At 55.2% G+C, this 26,183-nt stretch overlaps 12 protein-coding genes and 1 non-coding gene across 13 annotated transcripts; 7 read left to right on the top strand and 6 right to left on the bottom strand.

Moving 5' to 3' along the window:
* Window positions 1-174: 174 nt before the first annotated feature.
* VTJ04DRAFT_7909 (uncharacterized protein) lies at window positions 175-1,116 on the top strand (the record flags this gene model as incomplete). Its single annotated transcript, XM_069366287.1, has 1 exon — window positions 175-1,116. The coding sequence occupies one exon, from the start codon at window positions 175-177 to the stop codon at window positions 1,114-1,116; it is 942 nt and encodes a 313-aa protein (XP_069217237.1).
* A 465-nt stretch (window positions 1,117-1,581) lies between these two features.
* Window positions 1,582-3,022, bottom strand: VTJ04DRAFT_7908 (uncharacterized protein; the record flags this gene model as incomplete). Its single annotated transcript, XM_069366286.1, has 2 exons — window positions 1,582-2,906; window positions 2,965-3,022. The coding sequence occupies 2 exons, from the start codon at window positions 3,020-3,022 to the stop codon at window positions 1,582-1,584; spliced, it is 1,383 nt and encodes a 460-aa protein (XP_069217236.1).
* Window positions 3,023-3,722: 700 nt separating this feature from the next.
* Window positions 3,723-4,619, bottom strand: VTJ04DRAFT_7907 (uncharacterized protein; the record flags this gene model as incomplete). The annotated part of the gene is made up of 1 exon (XM_069366285.1): window positions 3,723-4,619. The coding sequence occupies one exon, from the start codon at window positions 4,617-4,619 to the stop codon at window positions 3,723-3,725; it is 897 nt and encodes a 298-aa protein (XP_069217235.1).
* A 1,667-nt stretch (window positions 4,620-6,286) lies between these two features.
* Window positions 6,287-7,108, top strand: VTJ04DRAFT_7906 (uncharacterized protein; the record flags this gene model as incomplete). Its single annotated transcript, XM_069366284.1, has 1 exon — window positions 6,287-7,108. The coding sequence occupies one exon, from the start codon at window positions 6,287-6,289 to the stop codon at window positions 7,106-7,108; it is 822 nt and encodes a 273-aa protein (XP_069217234.1).
* Window positions 7,109-7,968: 860 nt separating this feature from the next.
* VTJ04DRAFT_7905 (uncharacterized protein) lies at window positions 7,969-8,886 on the bottom strand (the record flags this gene model as incomplete). Its single annotated transcript, XM_069366283.1, has 1 exon — window positions 7,969-8,886. The coding sequence occupies one exon, from the start codon at window positions 8,884-8,886 to the stop codon at window positions 7,969-7,971; it is 918 nt and encodes a 305-aa protein (XP_069217233.1).
* A 122-nt stretch (window positions 8,887-9,008) lies between these two features.
* On the bottom strand, window positions 9,009-9,950 carry VTJ04DRAFT_7904 (uncharacterized protein; the record flags this gene model as incomplete). The annotated part of the gene is made up of 5 exons (XM_069366282.1): window positions 9,009-9,031; window positions 9,096-9,116; window positions 9,427-9,550; window positions 9,743-9,880; window positions 9,948-9,950. 5 exons carry the CDS (start codon window positions 9,948-9,950, stop codon window positions 9,009-9,011), a joined length of 309 nt encoding a protein of 102 aa, XP_069217232.1.
* A 1,203-nt stretch (window positions 9,951-11,153) lies between these two features.
* Window positions 11,154-12,035, top strand: VTJ04DRAFT_7903 (uncharacterized protein; the record flags this gene model as incomplete). The annotated part of the gene is made up of 2 exons (XM_069366281.1): window positions 11,154-11,308; window positions 11,534-12,035. The coding sequence occupies 2 exons, from the start codon at window positions 11,154-11,156 to the stop codon at window positions 12,033-12,035; spliced, it is 657 nt and encodes a 218-aa protein (XP_069217231.1).
* Window positions 12,036-12,949: 914 nt separating this feature from the next.
* Window positions 12,950-14,309, top strand: VTJ04DRAFT_7902 (uncharacterized protein; the record flags this gene model as incomplete). The annotated part of the gene is made up of 3 exons (XM_069366280.1): window positions 12,950-13,083; window positions 13,238-13,583; window positions 13,650-14,309. 3 exons carry the CDS (start codon window positions 12,950-12,952, stop codon window positions 14,307-14,309), a joined length of 1,140 nt encoding a protein of 379 aa, XP_069217230.1.
* A 585-nt stretch (window positions 14,310-14,894) lies between these two features.
* On the top strand, window positions 14,895-17,135 carry VTJ04DRAFT_7901 (uncharacterized protein; the record flags this gene model as incomplete). Its single annotated transcript, XM_069366279.1, has 4 exons — window positions 14,895-15,174; window positions 15,224-15,654; window positions 15,704-16,914; window positions 17,036-17,135. 4 exons carry the CDS (start codon window positions 14,895-14,897, stop codon window positions 17,133-17,135), a joined length of 2,022 nt encoding a protein of 673 aa, XP_069217229.1.
* A 26-nt stretch (window positions 17,136-17,161) lies between these two features.
* VTJ04DRAFT_7900 (uncharacterized protein) lies at window positions 17,162-17,374 on the top strand (the record flags this gene model as incomplete). Its single annotated transcript, XM_069366278.1, has 1 exon — window positions 17,162-17,374. One exon carries the CDS (start codon window positions 17,162-17,164, stop codon window positions 17,372-17,374), a length of 213 nt encoding a protein of 70 aa, XP_069217228.1.
* A 189-nt stretch (window positions 17,375-17,563) lies between these two features.
* VTJ04DRAFT_t102 lies at window positions 17,564-17,679 on the bottom strand. The gene has a single exon. It is a non-coding gene; the product is annotated as a tRNA-Leu (tRNA).
* Window positions 17,680-19,202: 1,523 nt separating this feature from the next.
* On the top strand, window positions 19,203-19,781 carry VTJ04DRAFT_7899 (uncharacterized protein; the record flags this gene model as incomplete). Its single annotated transcript, XM_069366275.1, has 1 exon — window positions 19,203-19,781. One exon carries the CDS (start codon window positions 19,203-19,205, stop codon window positions 19,779-19,781), a length of 579 nt encoding a protein of 192 aa, XP_069217227.1.
* Window positions 19,782-20,467: 686 nt separating this feature from the next.
* VTJ04DRAFT_7898 (uncharacterized protein) lies at window positions 20,468-25,970 on the bottom strand (the record flags this gene model as incomplete). The annotated part of the gene is made up of 2 exons (XM_069366274.1): window positions 20,468-25,809; window positions 25,892-25,970. The coding sequence occupies 2 exons, from the start codon at window positions 25,968-25,970 to the stop codon at window positions 20,468-20,470; spliced, it is 5,421 nt and encodes a 1,806-aa protein (XP_069217226.1).
* Window positions 25,971-26,183: the final 213 nt, after the last annotated feature.

Below are 26,183 nucleotides of genomic sequence, written 5' to 3'. Positions count from 1 at the left end.
CCCCCCTCCAGGGATCCACTAACCACGGCCGCCCGCCAACGCCATCCTCGTCCGACAAGCCCGAAACAACAACCACTCCTCAAAGACGCCACCGGCGCCTCTGTGCGCTTGCTCGAAGGAAACACTTCGAGCATTAGCAACGTTGCCAGAACGTGACGACGAGAGCAATAAACCATGAGCGTGACCGCGACCGTGACCGTCGCGCGTACCGGCACCATGACCACGACGACGACGACAAGCATGACGGGATCGCAGTACGTCACCTGCTGCCCTAAATGTGGTTACGGCGCCGAGCTGCCGCCCTTCGAAGAAACCCAAGCCGCCTTGCTCAAGGCGCAACAACAAATCGCCGACCTCGAAGCCCAAGTCCGGTTGCTCAACCAAAAGGCCTCAGCCGCCGTCGACCGCTGGGCCGACTACGAAGACGAGCTCGCCCGGTTGCGCGCCCAACTCGAGTCCCGCCCGCAAACCCCCGCCGCACCAGCAACGGCCTCCTCTTCTCTGGGCTCTCTCTCTGCCTCCATCCTCCCTTCACAAACAACCCCCAAAGCACTCCAGCTATCCGCCCTGCCCACGCCCCCTAGCTCCGCCGCCGTTCCTCCCTCCCCGTCGCGAGCCTCCTTCCTCACCACTGGCGCCGCAGCCCGCATCTCGGCCCTCCTCACCCGCAGGCCCGCCACTCCGGCACAGACACAACCGCAACAGCAACAACCACCACCACAACAACAACCACAACCGACGTCCTCGTCAAAACACGGCGGAGGAAACGCGCCGACCCCGCCCTCCAGCCTCCCTTCGAGCGCGCAACTCACAACCGAGGACCTCCTCGCGGCCCTATCTCGAGAACAACAGCTCCGGCAGGAAGCCGAGGGTCGACTCAGCCAGACGAGTCGCGAGATTGAGGAGCTCAGCGCGAGCCTGTTTGAGCAGGCGAACGAGATGGTTGCGCAGGAGCGGAGGGCGAGGGCGAGGCTGGAGGCGAGGGTGGGAGAGCTGGAGAAGAGAGATAAAGATAAGAGGAGGCGGCTGGAACGGTTGGAGAAGGCGGTGGCCAGGATCGAGAGGGTGAGGGGCGTTTTGCAGGATGGACAGGGAGGTGAAGGACAGGAGAAGTGAAGATTCGTTTGGGATGGGATGGGATAGGACACGATAGGGACGCGACAGGACCGGATGGGTATACTTGCTTTTTGGGTTGGGATCGGGTTGCTTTTAATGGGCGTTTCGTGCTTTGGATCAAAAGGGGTATGGGATTGGGTGCATTTTATGGCAAGTTTATTGGGACATATGATACCTGGGACAGGACACGGATGGCATGGGATATCAGGTCAAAGTATGGTCTAGGGAATGTATAATGTATAGACAAACCACCTTCGCGTTGGGGGTATTGCTTGTTGCCTTATCCTTACAAGAATGACACCTCTATCAACTCCCACTCCACAGCTCTGGATTTATTCCATTTCCTCGGCCGTCATGTACCACATATTTCATGTCGTCATCTGCTCTATCTCCCAGGAACCTCGGCCCAATTCTCTCCGCAGTTGGCGGGCCCTACAAATGGCCAGAAACGCCCCTTGTCAACCTTCAAGCCGATGCCGCTGCTGCAGCCGGCTCGTCCGTGACGTTTGCTGCGGTGTTCGCCTCGGTGTCCTCACTCTTCTTTTCAGGTCCGTTTTGAGCTGGCGTCTCATCCACCCGCCCCGCGGCAGGGTTGTTCCACAGCTCCAGCATCCTCCGAATCTGCGGGCCCCATACCGCCTCTCCCTTGAGCAGATCGTCGTATTCCATGCAATTCGGGCTGCCGAGGGCGAACTGGCCCTGGCGGGTGCGCTCAAGTTCGGTCATCAGCGCGCCGCAGCCGAGCTTCTCGCCCAGGTCGTGGCAAAAGCTCCGCACGTAGAAGCCGGAGGTGACCGTCATACGGATCTTGGCCGCCGGCGGGCCCTTGCCCTCCCACGGCGGCGGCGTGTCGGGATCCGGTGGCGGCGGCACCAAGTTCGAGCCTTTGCCCTGCGGCCGCTGGATCGGCAGCGCTCCTAGCGCGCCGGACATCATGGGCTCGCTGCCCCCCTCGTTGGTCTTCTTCCGCTTGGCGGCAGGCTGCTGTGCGTCCGAGTCTGTCACCAGGTTATCCACGCGCTCCTCCGCCTCGCGTTTCTTGGTGTTGTACTCGGCCCGCGCACGTTCCTCCTCTTGCTGTTGCGCCGGCGTCATTTGGCCTGGGGTCCCATCCTCTGACCCGTCCGCGGCCGCCTGCTGCCGCTTGGCGACGCGCCACACCGAGTCGACGAGATTCTTCTCTGCCTGCTCCGCCTCCTCCGTCGGCCAGCGGTGATTGTGCGTGCCCGGCTCGTACCACTCGACCAGCTCGAGATCGAGGACGTCGACCTCGCGGGTTTCAATCTCGCGCGGGATCGGTTTCCCCTCGCGGGCGTACTCGTAGAGCGGCTTGCCCTCCATCTTGAGGGCCGAGTAGAGCGGGGGCATCTGGCGGATGCGACCGCGGAAGTCGGCGAGGGCGCGCTCGACGGCCTCGCGCGTCACGTCCTCGTAGCGGCCCTTCTTGATGATGCGGCCGACGCGGTCGTAGGTGTCGGTGCTGGCGCCGAAGAGGACGACCGTCTCGTAGGCCTTGGTGCAGTTGAGGAAGTCGTGCAGGGATTTGGTGCCGCGGCCGACGCCCAGGATCAGCACGCCCGTGGCCAGCGGGTCGAGGGTCCCGCCGTGGCCCATCTTGACGCGGACTTCCTGCTTCGCCTTGCTACGGCGTTGCTTTTGGAATTTGGACTCTTGCTTGCGGCGGGCATGTTCTTGGTCGAGGAGAGGTTTGAAGAGGGCGGATGGTTTGAAGATGTCCTGGCAATCGCGGATGACTTGAGCTGAGCTCATGCCCATGGGCTTGTTGATGGCTGTTGTCCTCTCGAGTAAGCATGTGTCACTTTCCATCATTTGGATGGGCGCACCGACCAAAAACGCCTTCGAGAACCTTGTTGGCGGCCATCTTAGCGACGCGCCGAAAGCTCATGGGCGGATGAGACGAAGTGTGACAGCAAGATTTGACCCGGAAGAGATTCAATTGCCTCGTTTTGACTTGAAATTCCGTACTCAACACGGACTGCCCCGGGAGGCGAGGGTCATGTCTCGCTGGGGGGTTGAGACGTTGGCGCTGAAGATGCGAAATGTTTAAAGTCTGCAGGCACATTCGGGAATCCCGCTGCGATCCGCCTTATCGATTACACAGCAGCGGCAACCCCGCCAGGAACCTTTGGAAACGGATTGTTCCGTCCAAGCATCGACAACAAGCTCCAAGAAAGCCCAGAAATGCTTCCACACCTCTTCCCCATATTCCTTCGGTACTTTCCATACGCAGAGGTCGGCATAAGGCCTTAGTTCGGAGAGAAGACAATCGCTCATATTAACGAAATGACCTGTTTGTTTGTCCTGTATTCCGTACTCTGTACTCCGTACATAGCCCCGAGCATCCAAGCCCCGAACTAAATATCTGCTTTAACCCTAACCCGCGCACCCCGACCCTTCCCAAGACTCGCTGTTTCCAAGTTCTCGACATGAATGGACCTCAACTCGATCTTCTTCGACGACTCTAAGGTCATCATCTGGCCATGCCGGTCTCGGAAGAAAATTGCCAATTCAGAGCATGTCCTTCCTCATCTGCGCCCAAACTCTCTCAACATATTCGTGCCACCCTCGGCGGTAATGAAACGCTTTCAACGACTTGAGCGTACGTCCGAACGCGCCATTATAGCGTTCGTCGTGACCTGCAACACCTTGATAACAGACTTGTAGCTGGGGTCCGACCGATCCTTGAATTTGCAAACATGCCGATGATCCGCATCGAGCATGACGCTCCGCTCATTGGGATACCCAAGAGTCGCAGATTCCTTCGGAACGATAACCTCTTTGCTGACCTTGATGTCTGTGGGGCGAGACTCGCAGAACGACCACAGCACCAGATCCTTTGCGAAGGGTTGAAATGATGTATTCAGAGATTCCAAGACCTGGTTTTGGCGGTCGAGATTCGAGATAAATGCGCGTGGGGTCCATCCAGGCATGACCCTGAGAATCTTATTGAGTGTTTTGGCTAGGTCAGAACCTTTGTGAGGGGTGCCCAGGAACACCATGGCCTTGATCCTCTTGGCCAGGTCTAATGTGGATATGTCCTTGCGAGCGAGTACGTAGGCCTGCTTGATCACCAACCCGCCCATACTGTGGCCGACGAAGACGATGGGGTTTGCGTTCTTGCTCGAAATGTGAGGCGAGCTGCGCAGTCTCTCAAGCAGTTGTCGGCCAAAATCCACAACGTCGATGTAGGAGCTAGGGCCGCCGCTCTGCCAATTCGAATCGTAGCCGTACGAGTAGATACGTATGTTGCCGAAGCCGGCCTCCTGGGACAGCCATTCCTTGGGCCAGAATTTGGAGATGTCCTCGTCATAGCACCAAGTCTTGGTGCTTCCTCCTCCAAGGCCATGGACAAAGATAAGCTCCAGTCGTGGATCCGCAGGACTGTACAAGAGGTTCAAGCCAAGTCTCCCGTGGATATCAGGTTTTGGTTGAGAGGGAGGCTGTGCTTGCTGTTCGCTGCTCTTCATCCACTTCAGGGACATGATACTTTTGCGACCCTGAACACACAGACGCAAGACAAGGTATTAGACACCTATATCAACACTATTTTGAGGGTCTTCGAGGGAACTCACTGAATCACGTCTTGTGGCGGGTATTGTCGTGGCTTCTGTAAGCCTTTAACCACACTCAATGAGAAGAAAATGATTGATGAGTCCACCAAGTAGAAAGTCAAGATAATTAAGGGGAAATTGGGTGGTGGTCGATACTCCAGGGGTAGTTATGGAGTTGTCGCACTTCGGATTCTCGAGGGCAGCAGTGATACACAACAAGAGGGATTGGGATTGAGAAGAGCAGAAAACTTCCTGAGTCACTGAAGGGTCTTTTCTCTGGGCTATTATAGTACCGGTCTCGATGATAACTAACGGATTGCTTCTGAAGAAGACCTCATTTATAAATGATCTGCTTGCCGCGACCATATGTTCATTGAGCGGCTCCTGACACACTGCCAGCGTAATAGGCGCGAGGTTAACCGACCAAGCGCTCTACGGTTCCCGAATATGCTGAACAGAGCCGCCTGGAAATCAAGGGAAACAAAAATCCCTGGACCCGATATCTTCTGAGAACCTGGAACCTGGAAGCACTCAACATTCGAGGCGCAGTCATGGTTCGGGTTTAGCAGACCAGGGGGTTCTGTCATGCAACTCAAAAAGAACCCATTGGTTCACGCAAAATAGACGTTGCCATTGTCGCGCGCCTAAGGCGGAAGCTGTTGGTGCTGCGGGCGCTTAAACTTCGAGCAGGCCTGGGCACCAGCGCACGCGGTAAAACGACGTGTATAGTACAGTACCAACACAGTTGAGTGAATCACAATCATCAACGTATCTTCTCCTATAATGAGTGCTTTGCAAAGTGCGCACTCGTCGCTCCAAATATCTGAAGTCGGTCCGGAACCTGGGAATCATGCCTATGTATAGCGCTTCCGACTCGATTATGTTCCGCTCTAAGTCAATGCAGTGAGCTGAACCTTGCCAATAACCCCTTCCACCATCTCCATCACGAAGTCTGCTCCAAACGCAGCCAACTGCCATCGATGAACCAAGCCGACTTGACTGCACGGCGGCATGAAGACCTATTAATGAGCCCAGAGCAACTGGAGGTGATGGCAGGGCTAGTGGGTTACTGGAAGGCTGGAAACCAAGGTCTCTTCGTCCTCTGATATGTGGCGGCTCAGCTTCGCCCAAGGCAAATTCCATTCAGAGTTGGTCAGTGTCTCTAAGATCCCCAAAAGCTCTTGTCAATTTCTCATGACTGCTGAAGGCACTAAGTCATTTAAGTGAGGGGCGGGGAGAATCGTCCACCAAAGCCGGGCGAGGGTTGTTCAGAGCCTTGCGGACAGCTCATTGACCCCTCATTTCTGCTCTAATTCCACCCATTTGTCAGACCACAATATCTTGGATCAGGCTGCATAGAGGCTCCAAGACTGTCAGACAAAAGGGCACAAAACTACATGGATCAGGCTGCTCAATCTTGCCTCATACCTAACATCATACCATGAGCCACCCGAACTCATTGCCAGACCTTGTACCTGAAGAATCCCACTGTATCCATTGTGTTTAGTTACCGATATATCCCCCAACCTGGTTTCATCTTACTTCAGCCATCTCTATTTATCACCTCAATATGGCCCCCCGTCAAGAGATTCCTGGCCATGCCTGACCTCAGATACCACTACCCCGGACTGATCAGCCTCGGGGACATCATCGAAGACCCGACAGACCCAACCAGCCTGTTGAGCCGCGTCGAGTCACCCTATGCCGCCCTCTACAGCTATGACACCCACATCGACCTTGACTTCGAGCACATGACGACTTCCAAATCCTCCCTCGGAGGTTCGACATGGGCACGGCTTCTCGCTTTCCAAGGCACCGTATCCTTTTCAGCACGCTACGCCAAGAACTGCACCGAGGTCTACACCGCAGATTCCCTCGAGACGGTATACCTGCTCCCTGGAGTGCCAAACAAGGCTGAGATCACGAGGCGCATCCGTGCAAATCCTGAAATAATTGACGTCATGCGCTCAGGGCTGCTACGGAGGACACCGGTGTACATGGTCACTGCGTTGAAGATAGCTCAGGGGCTTAAGATGGATATTTACTACGGGAAGGATGTGAGAGTGGGCGGTTCCGGAGGCGGGACAGTCGGCGCCAAGGGGAACTTGTCGAGTGAAGAAGCGGAGGCGACTTCGTGCCGTCCAACAGGCAACCTCATCTTCGCGTATCAGCTGCATGTGATCCGAGAAAAGCGAGCGCGGGTTGGAGACGGGGACGCCGATGTGAGCTACCGTCCGTACAAGCCTAGCGGGGCATTCTTGGGCACCAATGGAGACTCTGATGAGGAAAATATCGAGGTGGAAATTACTGGGGATGTTGGAGCTGACGAGCTACGGGAGTTTGACGGGGGCTTGGACGTGAATGTGATGGATGGAGAAGGGGAATTAGAGGTTGTGGTTTCTTGGAAGGCAGGGAACTAGATGAGAATTTGGATACGCCCAGAGAAGAGTCTGAGGAGAATCTCTTGGTTGAACCTTTCAGTACAGATTCAGACTCAAATGTTGTTGTACACAGAACAAATCCTCATCATTCTCGGTCATGGTCCAACGAACGCCTCGTTGCGTCCCCTGAACCAGGAACTGCAGCCACTAATGATGTGTTCACAATGGCAGCATGAACATCTCTCCGTTTCTTGGACCTTGGTTCCAAAATACGTGCCACAGCACTTGGGCGACGTTCTCCATGCTCATGCTCACTCTGAAATGGCCCCTCGTGCTCTTCAGCGCCGTGCTTGGTGAGTTTGTCTGACAGTTTCTTCATGAACGAGGCGATAGTTCCCGGTCTTCTCTTCTCGGCCGGAGGCGTGATTTGCTGCGTTGGAATGTGACCGGAGCCTTCACTAGAATGCCGAGGTTGGGAGGTATTGTTATCCGCAGTGTTGTTCTCTCCCGCCCCTTCAGAAGTATCCCTCGGTTGCTGTAAGTCAAGACCTAGGTCGGCTATTATGGTGTGGTCGACGTATACAATGTGATGCGAGTCGTCATCAGGGTCTTGAGGGCCAAGGTCGTCTGACTTGCTCGCAACTATAGTCTCGGCCTCAGATGCTGCGATGAAAGGTGTCTTACCCTCGCTAGGGTCAGTCGGAGGTCGGTTGAGAGTGGATTCTCCCCTGCGCGGGATGGGCGGCTGTCGACCACGGTCAAGGGGACTCCAAGGCGCGTCGGGGTCATGAATGAAGTCGGTGACTGCGATGTTTGTTGTGTCATTGAGAACATTGGAAGTCACGAAGCCTGGATGACCAGGTCCATAATATCGGATTGGCTGTCCCTCTCCATCCAAGTCAAGTTCCGGCTGCATTGTTATTCCTGTGCCATGCCGCATTGGATTTTCGCCCAAAGACATGTTGGACTCTGATGCTCCAAATCGAGTCTGAGTGAGGGAGATGAAGCACCGCAGGTTGCTTGTTGCTGGTGGTGGGTATACCGCAAACACCAAGGGAGTCGTCCTCAGATCTCTCCTTGCAGCCTGGACCAACGTCCTCGTGCTGATACTGAGGCTCGTCCGGCTCTTCTGGAGACCATACTTCCCCTGAAGGCGGGGGTGAAGGGTCTTCCTCGGTATAGCGTTTTATTTCAGTGATGTCCAGCCCATTCATAGCGTCGCAGTAGTTCCTAACCCATCGGTCGATGTGTTGTTCCTTCCATTCCTTCTCTTCTTCAGTCCGCCGAACTTTATGCTTGTCATCTTCCTTAGTCTTTGCGCCATTGACCTCGTAATACCCATTAGACGCCACATGCGACTGCGCCTTGAGGATCAATAGGGAGGTGCCGGTGGACTGTGAAGGGCAAGATCCGTCTTGATCCTCATCGACCTCCTGAGACCGCCAGGGCAAGTGAAGCACATACAGGGAAAAGCCCTGGATACACTTTCCAACGTGGTCCAGCATGCGTTCAATATTGACGTGCTCGGAGGAATCGGTGTGTTCTTCGTTCCTCTTGAGCTCTGTAATCGTGACTCCGCAGAGAGGGCACGCCGTTACATCCGGAAAGATTGCTTCAAGTTTGTAGCAAGATTCCCGAACAGCCCAGATGTGCTCATTGTTGTTGGAGAAGCCGTGACAAGAAATCAGGTGCTCGTCGAACTCTTGATCGGTTTGAAAGGCGCAGGCCTCCTCGCAAAACAAGCAGCTCAAAACGGTTGCACCGCCATGTTCGTCGACGATGTGGTTTATCCACGACTCCCTGGACACGAACAACATGGTTGGCCACGGACAGGTATCGTATGGACAGTTGCAGTCATTGAATGGACAGCCCCCGGGAGGACAGCTGGGGACGTAACAATTATCCACGGGACAAGTGTCGAATGGACAAGTGTAGGGAGCTAGATCCTCTCGAAGATGACGCCTGGATGGTTTCAAGTGTCAGCACAATCTCGAACTAGAAGAGCTACAACATAGGAGACACTGACACCCATAAGTCTCTCTCGTTTCTGTATTTCATTGGCAAAGACAGATGGCAATATGGGCACTCAAAGTTTTGTCGTCCCTCACCTCCTTGTGGAGGGTCGGGATACCGGGGGTCGGTAATGCCCGTTGATCGCAAACTTGTCAGGTGGGATTTTGCTGCCGCCCTTTTTATGATGTTTCCTTCTCGCCCTGAAGGAAACGTAACACGTTCCGACCTATTAAGCTCATCTCTGGCCTTCAGGGGGCTATTTGGAGGCCTTGTCCTAGAAGTGCTCGCGGTAGGGTGATAGATTGAATCATGCTTAATCCGGATCGGCGATCCTAGTCTCTTACCATCCTCCATATGGATCAGGTCAGTCCGGGTTTGAGCCAACCGTTGTTGATGCTCTTTTGCGTCTTTCAGCCGGTTCCATCGCTTAACATTAGCCATGGCAAGGCGCTTCTGCACTGGTGTGAGCTGGCCAAATAACATGTCTTGGTATGTTTCCCATGGTATGTCTGTCCAGGGTACTTCTTGTTGGCTCGTTTCCCTTGCCACTGATTCTCCATGATCCTGTTCAGGGGCTTCTTGTCTTTTGGCTTCTTGTTCTTGATATTCTTGCTTCTGAACCTGTTGTTGTAGCGCTCTTTTATCCCAAACAAGACGGACCAAATGCCTGCGGATCAGGTAAAACAGGTCGCTTTTCTGGAACCGCTCGTCTGCTTTCTTCAACCTTGAATCTCGGCCGACTATTCGAATAATATACCCCCATCGAATGAGTTCTTTGAGGATATTCTCAACACGGCCCTATGACAGGTGTCAGTGGCGATCAAATGATAGCCAGGAGAAAAGAGAGGCGAAATTTCACTATTACCATAACATCTCTCAGTTCCAAGTTCCAATCTCCCAACTCATCAGCCTTATTTGTTTCGGAAGGGTGTAGTATGTCGCGGTCTTCATTGTCGAGGTACCTGGTTTCCAAGGAGTCGAACCAACTGGCCGCGGAATGAGAGAACCGGAAGGGATTCTTGTCTGTTTCGATCCAGGCCTTTAGCTCGTCGTTGGTTCGCTGTGGGTTACCAGGGCCTGGTAGAAAAGGGTTGTTGGTGTGTGAAGGACCGTTATGGCCGCGCCCCAACTGCTTGCATCGCTCAATCAACTGCCACAGAGTGCGGATGAGATTGGTCAAGACGGAGTGAGCTGCTGGCTGGTACTGGAGCCGGAAATCCAGTGAAGCGGGCAAGGGTGCGCTTGCGCCGACGTTTGCGGCCCAAAGGTTGAACTCCCCGAGTCTGTTTTCGATCCAACCATCTTCTTTCAGCACTGGGATATCCACACAGTCCTGGAGACTCAGACGACATGTCTCCGTGGCCCAGTATATGTCAGGCTGGACCTTGTTTGATGAAGCTGCACACATCACTCAGCCGAGGGTTCAAGACTTTGAGTCACTCAATATCTGACGATGTTAGCTGAGGCTCCGATGAACCGGGAAGGTCGGCTTTGTGCTAGGGCCTCCGAAATGCCAGAAACTTCGAGTAATTATATTGTGTTCACTGGATGAACCAGCTACTTCATCGTCCTTGTGGAGAAATGTTTCAAGAATAATGCCGTACCTAGGTGCACTCGAAGGATTCAAGGGGAGTAGGATTGCCAGAATGCCAGAAGCAGGGCCTAGCGAGAGCGGCTGTGGACGGTGAAAGTGAGATTATGAGGGACGGTACCGTGAAGTCTCTTGACTGTGAAAGCTCAAGGAGGGGTGAAGGGTGAAGCTCGATAAGCTGACGCACAAGACTTGGGGCATCAGGAGAGTCGAATGATGTTAACGCAGCCTGATGGGCTTGTGGGGGTTCTTTGGTTCAGCCTCATTCCCGCTGCAGGTTGATGTCTCCCAAGCCCTTCCAGGAAGTCTTCAGCGAGCTGAACTGCGCTGCGGGGTAAGTCGACTATGGGTAAGGTCCTACCATACGCGGTAGGTATTTAGGCACTGTACATACCATGACACTTAAGACACCGTTCTCTTTGACATCCCTCAAGTCAAAGAAGAGTCCCGCCCAGACTGAGTCCAGCCCCATTACCTCCAATGAGCTTTCCCCTAGCCACTCAGTTTGATCTCGCAAAGCGCTCCGCTACGGCGGTTGCCATCCTCGCTACAGACATCGCATGGAGGGAGAGCAGATTGACACAATGCAAACTGATTATGATCGAGAGGCTTTGGGAGCTGGCTAGTTGTCTACTGTACGTGGCTTCTGAGCTCGAGGAATATGAGACTCGGGGTGCTGTATGCACAAGACTTGATGAGTTTTGCCGAGGGCTTCAACATCTTTGTACATGCAGTGTAAGTCTTGCTGATGTGAAAATTGTATTGATAATACATTTTATTCCTTGGATCGCTAATATTTTGGGCGTTCAAAAGTGGCCAGAAGACACGATAATATCTCGAATCAACCAGACCTCTCATAGAAGGCTAGGCTATCCAGTGCTTGAGGCTTTGTGCAACAACAACCAGGATACGGCCGAGTCCCGGAAGCTTGTTGAAGATATTTCCTCGAGTCTCAAGGCGTTTGTCGCAAGTGACCAAATCGACAACTCGAACCCACCTAAGAACTGGGTTAAAGCCTATTTCCGATTCCGCAGGTCCTTCCTCGTCAAGGAAGATCGCCTTGGGAGCCAGCTACCGCGCTTGACACAACCACTGGAACAGCCCGACGATGAGAACGCTGATGACACAATATCTAGCGATGTATGCGATACTCTTTACAACGTTTTTGTCAACTATTGTCAAGTCGACACTGGCTCCGAACCACCGGGTTATCCTGCATGGCTCTGCCATGGAAAGCTGGGACTGAGCTTCAAGCTTGTGAAGCCGGATGCCGTGTTCGACGCGGTTTTCATGAAGAACCCAATCAGGACTCCTGATGAGAGCATTCGGTGGCAACAGGTGCAGTTTTTCATCCCCAGGTAGGTCCCGACGATATAACTCTTTGGAGGAATGAAGCCCTTGTCTCATTAACGCAACTATCTAGTCTTCCTAGCCCCCATCAAGGGCGTACAGAGTCCAACAACCATCAAAGCAGCACCAGGAAGAGGCATTGGCCATTCCAGGAGTTGGACACGTTGTCCGAGCGGTCATCATTGATGGAGTCTGCGGGACGCATCGAGCCATCAGATGTCACAATCACATCTCCCGATCAATTCCACAAAGCCATACTGAGCGATGATTGCGGTCCGGTCAAGATCCTCCTTCAAGTGAGAACTGACGGTTCCCTTCGTCGGCTTTCTGACACCCTGAACGATAACCTCGCAAACGAGTCAAGCAAGTCTCTCGCTCAGATACTTAAAAGCCCGGGGATCTCGAGCAAGCAAAGGCTCCTTCTTGCGTATACAATCGCGAAGTCGTTTTGGCAGCTCTATGGCTCAAGTTGGACGCGAACCTCTTGGACAACGGAAACGATACAGCTCTTATCCGAGGACAATAAGAACGACATCCAATACAGCAGCCCATTCCTTGATTTTTCCACGCAGCATCCTGACTGCTCACTCGCTGAAGAGCCTCTGCGCGAGCCCTCCTATATTATTCACAAGTACCCTAGGATTTTAGGCCTTGCGATTATCCTGCTGGAGATTGCTGGGGAGCGAAAGGCGTCATGTCAAGCAACAAGCCAGCCCTTGCAGGCCGACACTGGATTTAGCAACCTTCCGATCAAGATCGCCATTGATATGAAAAGGATCCACAATGCGCTACGAGATCCAGAATGGCCAGATATTGACATAACAGGAGTAAGAGACGCGTACAAGACCATCCTGGAACAGTGCGCCAGTCAAACGCCATTTCAGCAAGCAAAGAATGCGGACGAAAGGCGCCGTGTTCTCTACAGAATGGTAGTTCGTCCACTTAAAGAGTTGCTGAAAGATCTCAAATGGCTGGATGACCCGGTCGCACCGGTCAAGGAGGTGAATCGTCCGGCCAGCTACATCAAAGGTCCTTCAGAGTTCCTGAGCCATCAACCTGGGTATGTTCTAGTTTCCTATTTTCGCAGTTGATCCACTACACCGACGCTAGCTATTATCAGGTCGACATCCACAGAGGAAAGACGCTAGGTGAAGAGCGTAGCGTTCTTGGCCACAGAGGATTCCTGCTAACGCTTCTTGACTGTCTATTGTCAGGTTCGGGGTAGATACGTGGCTGGACAATGTCCAAAAGTCTCGAGTGTTCCTGGATGTTATCGACCACTTCATGAAACCCACTACACTGGAGAGGATCCGGATTGCTGTCCTAGATACGGGCTATGACTCGAAGACGAGATTCTTTTCCAGGGGGGAATGCCGACAGCGTATTTTAGGATGGAAGGATTATGTCATGCCAGAATCGCGCGATGGCCAAGATGAGGATGGCCACGGGACGCACGTCTTGTCGGTCTTGATGAAGATGGCGCCTGTGGCAAACTTCTACGTCGCTCGAATTGCTCGAAACACGAAATATCTCTCAGAGTCAGTGAGGAATGTTGCTGATGTAGGTAATCTTGTTGTGAAAGTTGGTTAGCGCTCAAGAGCTTCATCAGACTGACGGAACCTACAGGCAATCCTATGGGCGGCAAACAACCAAGTAGACATCATCTCCATGTCATTTGGCTTCCAAGAGGAGCCACTCATTGATGGCCAACCTCCCATCAGTAACGCTATCTTGACTGCGTTGACCTCCCGCGGTCAGCGCATCGTTTTCTTCGCCGCTGCAGCCAACGATGGTGGCAACCAGCCCATGAGGTTCCCGGCGAGCAACCCGAATGTGATTGCGGTGCGTTCTAGTGACACTCTGGGGCACGGGGCAGGTTTCAATCCCCCACGCGAGATCACCAAGCTGGACGGCATCATGACACTAGGTCAACATGTGCCCGGAGTAGGGCTCAGACAGAAACCCGGACCTGACACCAAAGCATACATGTCTGGCACCTCAGTCAGCACGCCAATCGCCGCGGGAATCGCCGCCATGGTCCTGCAGTACATCCGGCTGAAAAGGGCGGATTTGTACGTGCAACTTGGTGAATCGGCTACTGGTCCCAATAGCGGGAGGATTGATCGTTTCTTCACCGTCGAGGGCATGCGCCATCTGCTGGTCAAGATGTCCAGCAAGGCGAGCGAGGGGTGGCACTACCTCCCCGGTTCAGGGTTTCTGACGAACAATCCATACCCGCAGGCGCAATTGGCGGATTTGGTCTCATGGTCAAGTATGAAGCCATGATGGGACTCCAGGGGCAGCGTCGCTTTCCGTTTGTTTGTCATTTTGATGATGGATTTTCAGCATTTTTTTTGTTATGGTCGTGGAAATTTGAGATTGATCAACTCTTGATCCTCAACAATTCTCCTTCAGGAATTCTTATCTCGTTCAACCCTCTGGGAGCATTTGCATGAGTGTACTGGCGAATCTCTTCCTGATAAACGTTCTTGAGTGAAGATCCAAAAAGCCCAGAATTTAGGCCGCATGACGTCACAAGGTAAAATCTGCCATGTCTCACCGCCCCCAAGGCCCCCCACCCCCGCCCTCAAAAGAAGGTTGATGACTAAGCGAGTGGGACCGCCGTTGTTGGCAGCCCCACCTTCTTCCCTTCGTCGCGTTGGATCGCGGTTTCTTCTGAGCCGCGTAAATGGGTTGACAGGGTTCTGGCCCAGGGCCAACCTCACTCCTGCTCCTACGTTCTTGAAGTAGAACTTCGCTTTACCACCTCAACTTGGAACCAATCACTTTCACCTTCCATTTCGTACGCGACTTTCAGATACCTCCCAAGCCTGCTACTTGCATTCGCCGACGTCCCAGCGTCTGAACACCATGGCTGGTCGACGGCGCCGGCGGAGTGTGTCGTCATCGTCGACGGGTGCCATTCCCGACGGCTCTCGGATTCGCTGGATGAAGGAACTCGAAATTCTCAAGCCGGTTGATAAGGACTCCGACGATGGCACATGGCCAATTTTCGAGCTTCAGAACGCAACCATATACCGAAAGGATGGCAGGACCATGGCGAACCCGCTCCTTGTTAATTTCGAGGGCCCGCTCGTCGTTCGTGGCCATCTCACCGTTGACCTCGAAGATGAAGACCAGGCGCCTTTTCGTAAGCGATGTGACACCTCTCAGGCGATCACCATCTAACTCTGTCCTAGTTTTGAAGCCAAGCCTCTCGAGCGCCTACATCGAGATTCCGAGCGCCACAACCTACTCGATCGGCGACCGCCCAGCCACCATCTGGGTGGCCGGCGAGACAGGCTGGTTCGAGATTCGGCCCTCTGAAGCCTACAAGCCGATTCACGACGAGGCTCTCGAGGCTACAACCTTCTACTTCACAGCGTTAGAGACGTACGAGGAATACAACAAGTCAATCCGAGGCCGAGGGAAGTCGAATCGGCAGCCCCCGCCGTCGCTGGATGATGTTCTTCTGAAGTACGCCGTTCGGATGGGTAATGGCATTCTGCGCGACGAGGCCGAGGCCCTATGCCGCAAATGGGCCGAGTTCCTTATATGCCACTTTAACAGAGAAAAAGGCCTGAATTGGAACCCGACTCCGTTTGCCAAGCAGCTGCGCGAGTGGTATCCAGTACGTTCCCGTTGTCATCATGGGTATGGCTTTGTTACTAACTTTCTAGGATGTCCACAAGCGCGCACTCGACATATCGAAAGGGATCATTCCGCAGCCTCCTCCTGCACCTCCTGCCGAGCCGCCAGTCACCTACGAGCTACAAGACCGGAGTAGGTCGGCGAGGGCGAGTAGCCGAAACAGCGGCACAGAGAAGGCTCCAACTCAATCGCGCAGCCCACCACCGAAGCTAATCAGCGAAACGCCAATCCCGATACCTGAAAAGTACAGGCAATTCATTACCCTGACGGCCGCCCCGGCACCAAAGCCCTCGCTTTCGGCGGGCACACCGAGACATACCACGTTGTCGCCGGCGCACTCTGAAGCTGTCGACCGCTTGGTGGAGGTTTTGCATGAGATTGCGGAAGCGAGCAGAAACGTGAAGAAGTCTAAGGCGTCTAGCGTCCTCTCCAAGATTTACTTCATGTGCAAAGTTCGACAGCCGCCCAAGGAGTACAACTACAAAAGTACCGTCCTCGACATCTGTTCATACTATGCTAAGGATCTCTTGGCTCGCTTGCCGCCGGAATGGAAGAACACGCCATTTTCACGGTGGCTGAAGGACGCGGCTAGCAAACCATGGACCCCGATTCTGCCCTTCCCCCCCGAGGAGTTCCCCGCCCAGACATTCCGCAGGGCGAGAGTAGAACGCAAGTCTGCTGCTTTGAAAACCCTAACGGCGAGTCAGCTCCCTCTGGCTATCACCCTCAAGGGCCAAGATACACCTGCGGTCAAGAATGATAGCGATGGCGATTCGGTCGCAGAGGAAGAAGCATGGAGCGACAACGTCCCTCCGGGCGGCCGGAGATCTGGGAAAGTCCCGGCACTAAGGCTCGCCTCGTCCAAGAAGCGACCTCGGGCGGATTCTGACTATTTCGGAGAGCTTCGCGACGCCAAGTCGGCGAAGCTGAGCCATGATAGCGATGATGAGTCGGACGAGGATACGAGCGACGAGGAACTTGTCGACGCAATTGAGTCGCGGGTTCCCTTGCCCGAGGGTACTGTCCGCTTGGTTGTCCACGCCGAACGGATCCCCTCAACGATACCAACCGGCCCCGAAAACACCTGGACCTGCGACCAAGAAGGTTGCGGCTACGTGGTGCGATCGGCGCTCGAGCAGGACGCTCAGGCGCAGATTCGTGCCCACTTCCGGGACCACGAAATACAGGCCGAAAAGATTGACCTCGCGGTTAAGGAGAGCCGCGGTCAGATGCCGATCAAGTATGCCTACTTCCCCCCTCTCCTTCTCATCGTCCACATGCACAACTAGATGTGGGTGGCCAGTGGCATCACTATGGACCTCACCATTATTATGGCATCATCAGATGCTAACAATGCGCAGCTACCTCATCGACAAGATCCAAAATTTGGGATCAAGAAAGAAACCTACCGTCAACGGGCAGCCGGTTCTGGGGCCGGTCAATCGTCGGCTGCTGATTTAAACATTCTTGCTTTTGTTCTGATTTCGATGCTTGTTGAACCATGTATAACTGTAAAGTGGGGACAGGGTATGATGATGAGGATACCAGAGCTCCGTGGCTGGCTGTGTTGCTCTTTAATGAATGGATTTATGGGACTTAGAAGGGGCAGGGATGGACAGGGCAGGAATGGCGCAGATGGGTTCTTCTCGAAGGTTGGGTTGTGGCCAGAGTTTCCTAGCGTTGGGCTTTACACCAGTTGACCATGCAGTTACGTCTGAATGACATCCGGATTGAACGAGACGTTGAACCCTGGTGTCCTTGTTCCCCTCTACCGTTCCTTTCCATGACAACTAACCGCATCTCGATCCACCGTCCATGGCAGGCTCACAAAATTATCGGCACCATGACTATTGATAAAATCAAGAAAAAATAGTGCAAAAGAAATATGATGACTGGAGCGCGATTCGAACGCGCGCCTCTTGCGAGAGTAGAATGCACCCCGTTTTGGTGGGGAAGAACGCTAGGTTCTTGAGTCTACCGCCTTAGACCACTCGGCCATCCAGCCATTTGGAATTGGTTGTTTGTTGCAGCTCGACGCGGGATTACACAAACCTGGAAGGCTGCGCAACCTCCAAGGCAGCAACGGCTATCCTGCGGGTCGCAAGATGCATATCTTTGCGTTGGAAGGTGGAAGCCATGCCTTGCAGCTTGCAGGTTGTTTCTCGATCGCGATTGCATGTCGGGGTCGAGGAAGGGGCCAACATCGACGCAAGCGCCCTTAGCCACTTAGAGGCTTGGAGGTCCAGTCGCTCTGCCAACTGCCCTTCCGATGAACCAACAAACATTTGTCTCGTGTAAACAAGCGCTTCCAAGGTTCACGTTTTTTTCACTTCCAACTTAGATACATTCCGCACAATCATTCCATTCCCAGACCGGCGCCTTGCCGGCAAAAATGGCCCTTGGTCGTCAATGCGGCAGTGTGCGTCGCCTGCCGAGTTGAGTGTGACGCTGGATGATCGCAGCCGCTAAGTCACTGGGTGCAGTAATTGTCCGAATCAATGCCTTGCTCATGTCCCCAGCCGGCGTTGCTGATCTTTACTCGTACTATACATGAGAATCCACAACTTCGGGCTGGGTTTGGCGATCCCCGACCTGCCTTTTCCAGTTCCGGTTCCATGGAAGCACCGTCGTACAAATGCTGAGCACGCTGGGCTGTCTCCGAGCTGGGCCAGCTACTAAGATGCCGTGTTGACGTCGCACGGCTGCGGGACATTGCCTCCGCCTCGGTCCCAGCAACTGAGTCGCGGCCGCATAAATGGCGGGTCAACAGGGTCAACGGGGCCAACGCGGCCCTGTCCCACGATATTGTCTTGCTGCCGCCCCAGCTACTAGGATCGCGGCATCTCGAAATTGATTGCACCGAGCTACCGGCTGCAGCCGTTGGGATACGAGTCATGCGTATTGCACGGCTGCGACCGCTAAACTGTTGCTTCCCGCTCCGGGGAAAAGATCTCCAATCGGGCGTCCGGGAAGATTGTCAGAGGAGGCTGGGAGCTGTGGTGTAAGTCTAGAACTACCTATTGTGGGGAGGAACAGCTGTTGGGTGTCTTCCCACATGGCCGGACCTTCGCCGCCGCATCCGCCACCCGGCGCGGACATGAGATTCTACTTTGAACCGATCCAAGCCTCGCGGCGTCATCTGTTCTGCATGTTAGTGTTCATCCTTCCGTGGCGCATTCAACGGTTGGCCGTTTTGTTGAGATATGTCCGAGAAAAGAAGTGAACCATCAGAGACTCCGTACCCGGCCCGGTCCCAGATATTTGATCCTTGTTGATCGATATAAGACATGATCTCCTCCCCTCATTTGATCGCCGATGAGTAGATCCCCAACAACCTCATCTGAACTTTACACTCCACAAGTCTCCAGATCACCAAGCCAAGCTCTTATCCTTGACTCAACTTCCTCCTTGCTCTCCGTCAGGTACATAAGGTTCATCAAACTCTATATTATTTCTACCCTTCTCTCTCAACCCATCTTAACCACCATCAATCTCACCACTACCAACAACAAGAACATCACATCCAAAATGCATCTCCTTGCTCTCCTCGGTGCCCTTACCAGCCTGGCCACCGCTCTCCCAACACCTTCCACTACCTCCTCATCACTCAACCAACCAACCCAACACCAAAAACGCACCTGCACCGCCATCCACCCGCCAACCTCCCAAACCCCTCGAGTCTACCTCGCCAACCGCCCAGACATCTCCACCGTCGTCACCCAAACCGTCACGTGGACTCTTCCACCGGACGCCCTCCTCCCGGCCTCCGGCCCCTGCACCCTCCGCGCGCGCTTCCCGTCGCTGTGGGAGATTGTCGACACAAGCGTGGCCAAGGGCGGCGCCCCGCTGCCCGTAAACGTCTTCTCTGAAACAGAGGACCAACAAGGGCTGCTGATCGGCGTGACGACGTTCGCGAGCCCGAACAAGGAGGACAACGCGCCCTCGCCGGACGGGCCGGAGAGGGTGGTGGTGGTGAACTCGTTTGCGTGCAAGGAGACGATGACTTTCAGGTTTGAGCTGGCCGGGGAAGGCGAGGTGGGGTTCGTGAATGGGTTGGATGAGGGGTTGGGGTTGACTGGTGGGCTGGAGATTGTTTATGGGTGTTAAGGGACTCTCGGGGAATGGGTGTAGATGGTGGGGAGGAGAGTGTCGCGAGATGAAAAGACCGTTGCGAAAGGGAAGAATCGGGTGGCAGCAAGAGGATTATAGGATATCATTTTTGGATGATGGGCAATTGATGCGATACGGATAGGGTGGCAGAGACGTGGGCTGGATACTTGGATACCGGGGCAGGGCGACAGGACATCAGGGAAGGGTTCGAATGCTTCTACTAGAGTAGGATAGATTATACCCCAGAGACGAGACTTCTCCACGCTCATTAATACCAACAGCATCCATCATCTTGGACTAACATCTTCATGTCATGAACGGGAACCATGTAGAAAGCAGCTAAGCAATAAGTCATCACCATATATTTTGGGTACCTAGCAAGACCCAAAGAAATCAAATGGGATGTCTCATGTCCCTGGGTATCCCTAGTAAGAAAGAGCCAAGTCGTCATCAGCTTCGTAACCCCTTGCCCTTTCACCCCTCACCAAGCAAATAAGCCATCCCATCTAGCCAAAAAATAGCAACCGCGCCGTCTGCCCCATCCGTCTGTATCTATCGAGCGACGCAAGCAAGCAAGTGTATGTCCGTCCCAACCTCTATGCCTTCCACCCATTTTGCCTGTCCTATGCACCCACTTTCCACTGGGTCCCAGGGTCGGCTGGACTCAATCCCAGCCATCCATATCACCAACCTCCGCGATGGGGCGTCACCGCTCCGCTCCCCGTCACGCTCGTCGTCCCGCTCCCCATAGCAAAGCTCTGGTCAATCTTCATGACCCAGTCCATCTTGTCGCGCTCGCTGCGCGCCGCAAACAGCCAGGTATTGTCGGTCCCGTAGACGGCAAACACGCCCGCTTGCAGGCGCTCGCTGAGCCTGCTGATGCCTTGCCCCGAAGCCCGTTCCCGTCCTGCCGGAGATGTCGTGCCGCTTCGGATATTGGGAGGTGTGCGGCTCGCGCCATTAGTGCCGCCACCGGACCACAGAGAAGCAAGTAGTCTGCCTGTGCCGCCAACCACTCCGGCCGCTGTACTGGTCGATGATATCGAGCGCACTGAAGGGGCCGGGGATGTCGCGCCGCGCCGCGAGCCGTTGGCCTCAGAAGCAGAAGCATCCGCGCGCTCGTTTTCCCAGTCTGCAGAGTTCCCATCTGCCATAGGGGCAGGAGGATCCATCATCCCAGTCTCGTCTCCGTTGTTGAGATTCAACAGCCCCAGAATCCCCGGCTGCGCATCGACCCGTGCATTGCGCAGACTGACAATCCCAACCTCCTCGCCCGACCCGCAAGCATGCACGTGCAGGTACGGCCTGCGCAGCTCCACGAACCGCTTGACCCACCGCGTGGCCTCGGAGTTGGGCACGAGCAGATACCCTCCCTTCAGCACGGACGGGTTCTTTGGCACGCGGATTACCGTCGCGACGCAGCGCGGGCGCTGATGCTCCTCGTCATCGTCGTCATTGTTTTCGATTCCGTTTTGCGGCGCGCCATCGACCGGCGGATCGATGTTTGCAGGTGACAAGATTTGGAGGGTTGGATCGCGATAGCGTTGCCAGAGGTCCAAGCATTTGTTGAGGAGAGCGGTTTGATGGGGTGTGTATTCCGAAGCAGGAGCGGCGTTTTGTTCTCCCTCCTGCGCTTGGCCAACCGGTTGTTGTTCTCGTTGTTGCTGTTCAGCAGGCTGATCGTCGCCGTTTGTTTCTGTCTGCTCCTGGGAAGTAGTCGGGGCGTCGGCAGCTTCCGATGGCTCGGGGTCATCATCCTTCAACAGCTCAGCTATCGAGTCTGTGTCAGAGACCACTGGAGGCGGCGGTGGTAGGTCTACGTCCTCCTCTGCATTCTCCTTTCCGTCGGCAGGCATGCTGATCTTCTTGAGGAAGTTCTGCACAGCCGCCATCTCTGCCATCATGCGGCGGCGCTTACGGGCGGCAATGTAATCAGCAACCAGCGACACTCCGCGTGGGGTCCAAGCACCCAAGTGCTCCTCGCCCTTGACGTAATCATGCTGGCTGCTCATGCGCCACAGGTCGCCGACACGCCTGATGGGTGCGGGCCGCAGCTGGAGCGTGAAAATGCCCGACGCCGAGTGTACGATGCGCACCTGTTGCCAGAGCGACGACAACAGCGATGCCTGCCGCACAAACGACCGGGACAAAATTTGGCAACAGATGTCCGTCGAGAAACGCACCGGTTCAGCGAGCTTCTCTGAGCTGATCTCCCAGGTAACCGTCATCTGCACGCGGTACCTATCCGCCGTGACGCGATCTAGGAGCAGCGAGTTGTGCAAGCTCGAGTCCCACTGACCAGCGAAGGTGACGCTCCGAGTGCCGTTGGCATTGGTACGGAACGAGGGCGGCGAAACCAACTTGAGATTGATATCTGGCGACGTCGATCCCCCGTCGGACGTCTTGCCGGCGCTGTCGACGAGCTGCACCTTGCCAGCCGTCATGGACACAACATCATCCCACGGCAGGGCGTCGCCCGAGCTGTGAGACAAGTGGATGGCAATGCGGCGTTGCAGGCCCTGGTGCAGTTGGAACGTGCCGCCGTCGAGCTCACTAGTCTGAGTAACTTCAACGGGCATGTATTGGCCGTCTTCGTTCATCTCGAGGATCTGCACCCGCGCCAGCAAGTCATACTTCTCCTCGGTGAGGAAATGTGCCTCGCTGATACGAGCGCCTTTGCGCCGCCGCTTCGTGTCGCCCGGCGGAACGCCGTCCCGCATGTCGTCCCAGCTGAGCAGCTTGTCCAAGTGCATGGCCGATACGCGAGCGAAAATAGCGACCCTGAGCGTAGTTGTGTGAGGGTCAGCAAACAAAGGCACGCTCATACTATGAACGCTCTCGAAGCGGATGGGACCTTCGTCAAAGTCTTTGATCATCTGGGTTGTCGTGATGCCGCCCTCCTCGGATATCCCTGGGATGAAGAGCTGCGCGTGCACCTCGGTACCCTCGCGCTCCGCAAAGCCTATCATTTCGTGCATGACGATGTTGAACTTCAGCGTGTTAGACGGCGCACGTGCCGTCGACGGCTCCAGAGCAAGCTTGATGATGCCAATGGCATGAGACGTATGCGGCGAGTACACATCGAGGCAGAAGTCCTGCACGCGGCTCTCGAAGACGGCGCGGAGGGGCACATCAACCTCGCCAACCAATGTGTACTGCGGCATGCACGCCTCGATGAAAGGGTTGTCGAGACTGAGGTGCTGCGCATACTCGGGTTGGTCGAGGTACTGGTACATCTGGCGCATTTGACGGACGCGGTCATGCAACTTTTCGATGCTCCAGAGATGGACGACGCTGTGCTTGTAGTCGATGACGCGCACCCCGATGCAAGGCTTGGGGGCATCTTCAAGCGCAATGTCGTCGCCCTCGCCCGTGAGCCCGTTGAGAACCATGTCGTAGGACGAGCATAGCAAATGGCCGACATCAACGACCGTGAACTGGAACACGACGTGCTCGTCAAGCTCGTGGCTCATGACTTGGGCTTCCTTGAGTGTAGCGGCATGCTGTAAGACGGCCTCGGCCATGCGAACGTAGTGCCGGCTGCGCCAGCGCTTGACGGCTGCACGAGCACGCGTAATCTCCTCCTCGGTCAACCTGGCTCGCGCCTTCGGCGGCGGGCGCCGCTTGAGCGGGTCCAGTTTCTCGATTTTGGCTTCATACTCGCGCCGTTGTTCCTCGAGTTGCTTCTGCATGTCGGCCTTGAGCTGCGCCAACGTTTCCTCCATTCGTGCCTTGTCCTTCTTGATCTCCTCCGCGTTCTTGAGCTGCTCATGCAACTCGTCCTTTTGCTTTTCCAGCTGGTTCTGCATCTCCTCGCGCATCTCGCGCAACCGATCCTCCGTCTCTCCTTGCTTCGGGGTGGATGGCATCGTCAGGGCCGTGTCCAGGGAGAAGTTGTCAAGTGTACCAGTCGACATGTACTTCTCGCGAACCGGGAACGATGCCATGGACTCGGCATCCTCTTCACCCTCGCGACCACCAACGCGCTCAGCGCGCGCCCGCTGCACGTCCTCAAACAGCGCATTAAGCTCCTCGTCGGTCAGGTTAGCAAAGTTCTGGTCGGTCCCGAGGATGGCTGGCGCAGCCTCACGGCGGGCAAACGACCAGTCGGACTCCTTAGTGTTTCGGCCAAAGGTCGCCGGTGAGTCCGGCCGGCTGCTGTCGCCACCAAAGTCCGAAATGGCGGTGCTGAAACTCCGGTCGTGGCCTGGTCGCGGACTTGGCGTCGGCGATGTCATGGCTTGCAGTTGGCTCGCGGTGATGGATTGCCGAAGAAGGCTCTGTTCGTGACGCTCGGCACGCTCTGCGCGAGCCTCCATTGGGTGGTTGAAACGGAAGATGTGGAAGTCGCCCAGAATGACGCGGTACCCGGAATGCAATCGCGTGGGCTCTGTGATGCGCTTCCCGTTCACCATGACGGCGGCGCCTGCCATGGGAGTGAGGGTGACTGTGCCATCGGGGGCATTCTCGAAAACGCAATGCTCGTGCAGGATCTTTGTCCCGTTGAGACGGATATTTGCCTGGTGATCGGCATTGGACTCGACATTTCCAACGGTTGTCTTGCCGGGTTTCAGGTTGTAAACCAGGCATTCGGCAAGTAATGGATCGTCGGAGAGGTTGACCAAGTGTGGCATCTTCTTCGGAGTTGACATGCCGATGAAACCCTTTTCGATGCTGATACCCAGCTCCTCGAGCGCGGCCTCGCGTTCTTTGTGGATGGCTTCCGTTTTTGCCAGTTTCTCCTCCCACGTCTGGTTGAGATCCTGCAGGAGCTTTTCGCTCTGGTTCAACTGCTCTGCAATTTCCGCCTTGGACACTTTCTTGACAGTGCCGTCCGGCTGCGTGATGCTCACGATCTGTTTCTCCAGTGGCGTTCCCTCAGCATATATCTCGTCTGCCGGCACGCCAGCACCGCCCGCAGCGCCAGCGTTGAGCTTGCTTCTCAGAAGAGCAAGCTCCTCTTTGAGTTCGCGGATCATGCGTGCGTTGGCGTCCTCGTTGATGACGGCGTGCTGCTTGATGCGCTTGGCCGAGTCGGCGTAGCGGAGAGTACTTAATGTTTCGTCGTAGTTGATGTCTGCCGGACTGATGGCAGCAATCATGGCTGTCATGCTGTTACCACCGAGAGAGTCCTTGAGGAGCCAGGTAAGAACACTGTCACGGTAGGGAACTTGGGTAGCGCCCTTCTTCTTCTTGCCGGTTGAGAGATCGGCCAGTGCAGCAATGACACGACCGAGCGTGGAGAGAGAGCGGTTGATTTCGGCGCCTTCTTTGAGGCGTGCGCCAGTCGCGCCCGTCGAGGTCGCTCTTTCGGAACCCGCAAGATCGACAAGGCTGATCTTTGCGGCCTTCTCCATCTCCATTTTGGTCTCTGGGTCGTAGCGTTTCTGCGTCAACATCAGAGTGAAGACGGCGTGGCTTCGACTCGACGTTTCGTTCATGTTGGTGGCGGCCACCGTACGCGCTTTGTTACCCTCGTCCATCAAATGTTCGATTTCCTGGAAGCTGCCGACAACCAGCTTGGCCAAGTCCTCGACATAAGGACCCGTGGATGGGTGTTCGCGCACCCTGAGGTTGCCCTTATTGGCGGGGTTCAACAGATCGCGGACGCGTTCGTTGTAAATCTCGAGGTACGACACCTCAACGGTGCAACGCACGTTCTTATCCTGTTGCAACTCGTCGATCCTGCGGAACATGTCCTGGCAGATGTTGGGAATGATGCCAGCATCCTTGCCGTAGCCCATCATGGAGTACGACTTTCCCGCACCAGTTTGACCATAGGCGAAGATGCAGTTGTTGTAGCCCTGGAAGGCATTGTCGAGCAGCGGCTTGCCCAAGTCCTCAAACAGGTTATCCTGACCGGCGTAGTTGGGTGCGTTCTTATCGAAAGACCAGTACGACTTGTCGAAAGCGAATACTTTGGGCCCGGGGTCCTTGATGGCTTTCCCCCCAATGCTATCCGGCGGAGTCAGGATGGTCTGGTTGTCGCGCATCTCGACGATGCATTTTGCCCCGCGGTCAAGTTCTATCAGCGTTGATTCATGTGTTAGCGCGCTCCTTCGTGTCATGCTACCGCCGGCCGTAGCGCCCCTGGACGACATCCTCACCTCTCCCGTTGAAAGGGCGGACTCTGACCACCACCTTGATATTGCCGCCCCCGCTGGGGCCCGTCGCTGCCGGAGCCATGGTTGCTGCCTCACAGCGGCTCGCCGGAGCGGCCGTTCAGGCACGAAACAAAGAATCCCGTCAAGTTCTGTGCCCGGATGACGACTGGTATGCCCGCTCCAAGAGAAGGATGAAATCGGCGGTCTGGCGGTCCTGCAGCGCTGATTTTCTTCCGGTGGACAGTCTAGTTTCCCTCAACTCTATGCAGCAGCCTGACGCATTCTCCTGCTACAC

This window comes from Mycothermus thermophilus (assembly GCF_041956435.1).
Source record: "Mycothermus thermophilus strain CBS 625.91 unplaced genomic scaffold VTJ04scaffold_5, whole genome shotgun sequence".
Taxonomy (NCBI): Eukaryota; Fungi; Ascomycota; class Sordariomycetes; order Sordariales; family Chaetomiaceae; genus Mycothermus; species Mycothermus thermophilus.
The sequence above is the reverse complement of the archived record's forward strand: the minus strand, read 5'-3'. Positions and strand labels throughout refer to the sequence as shown.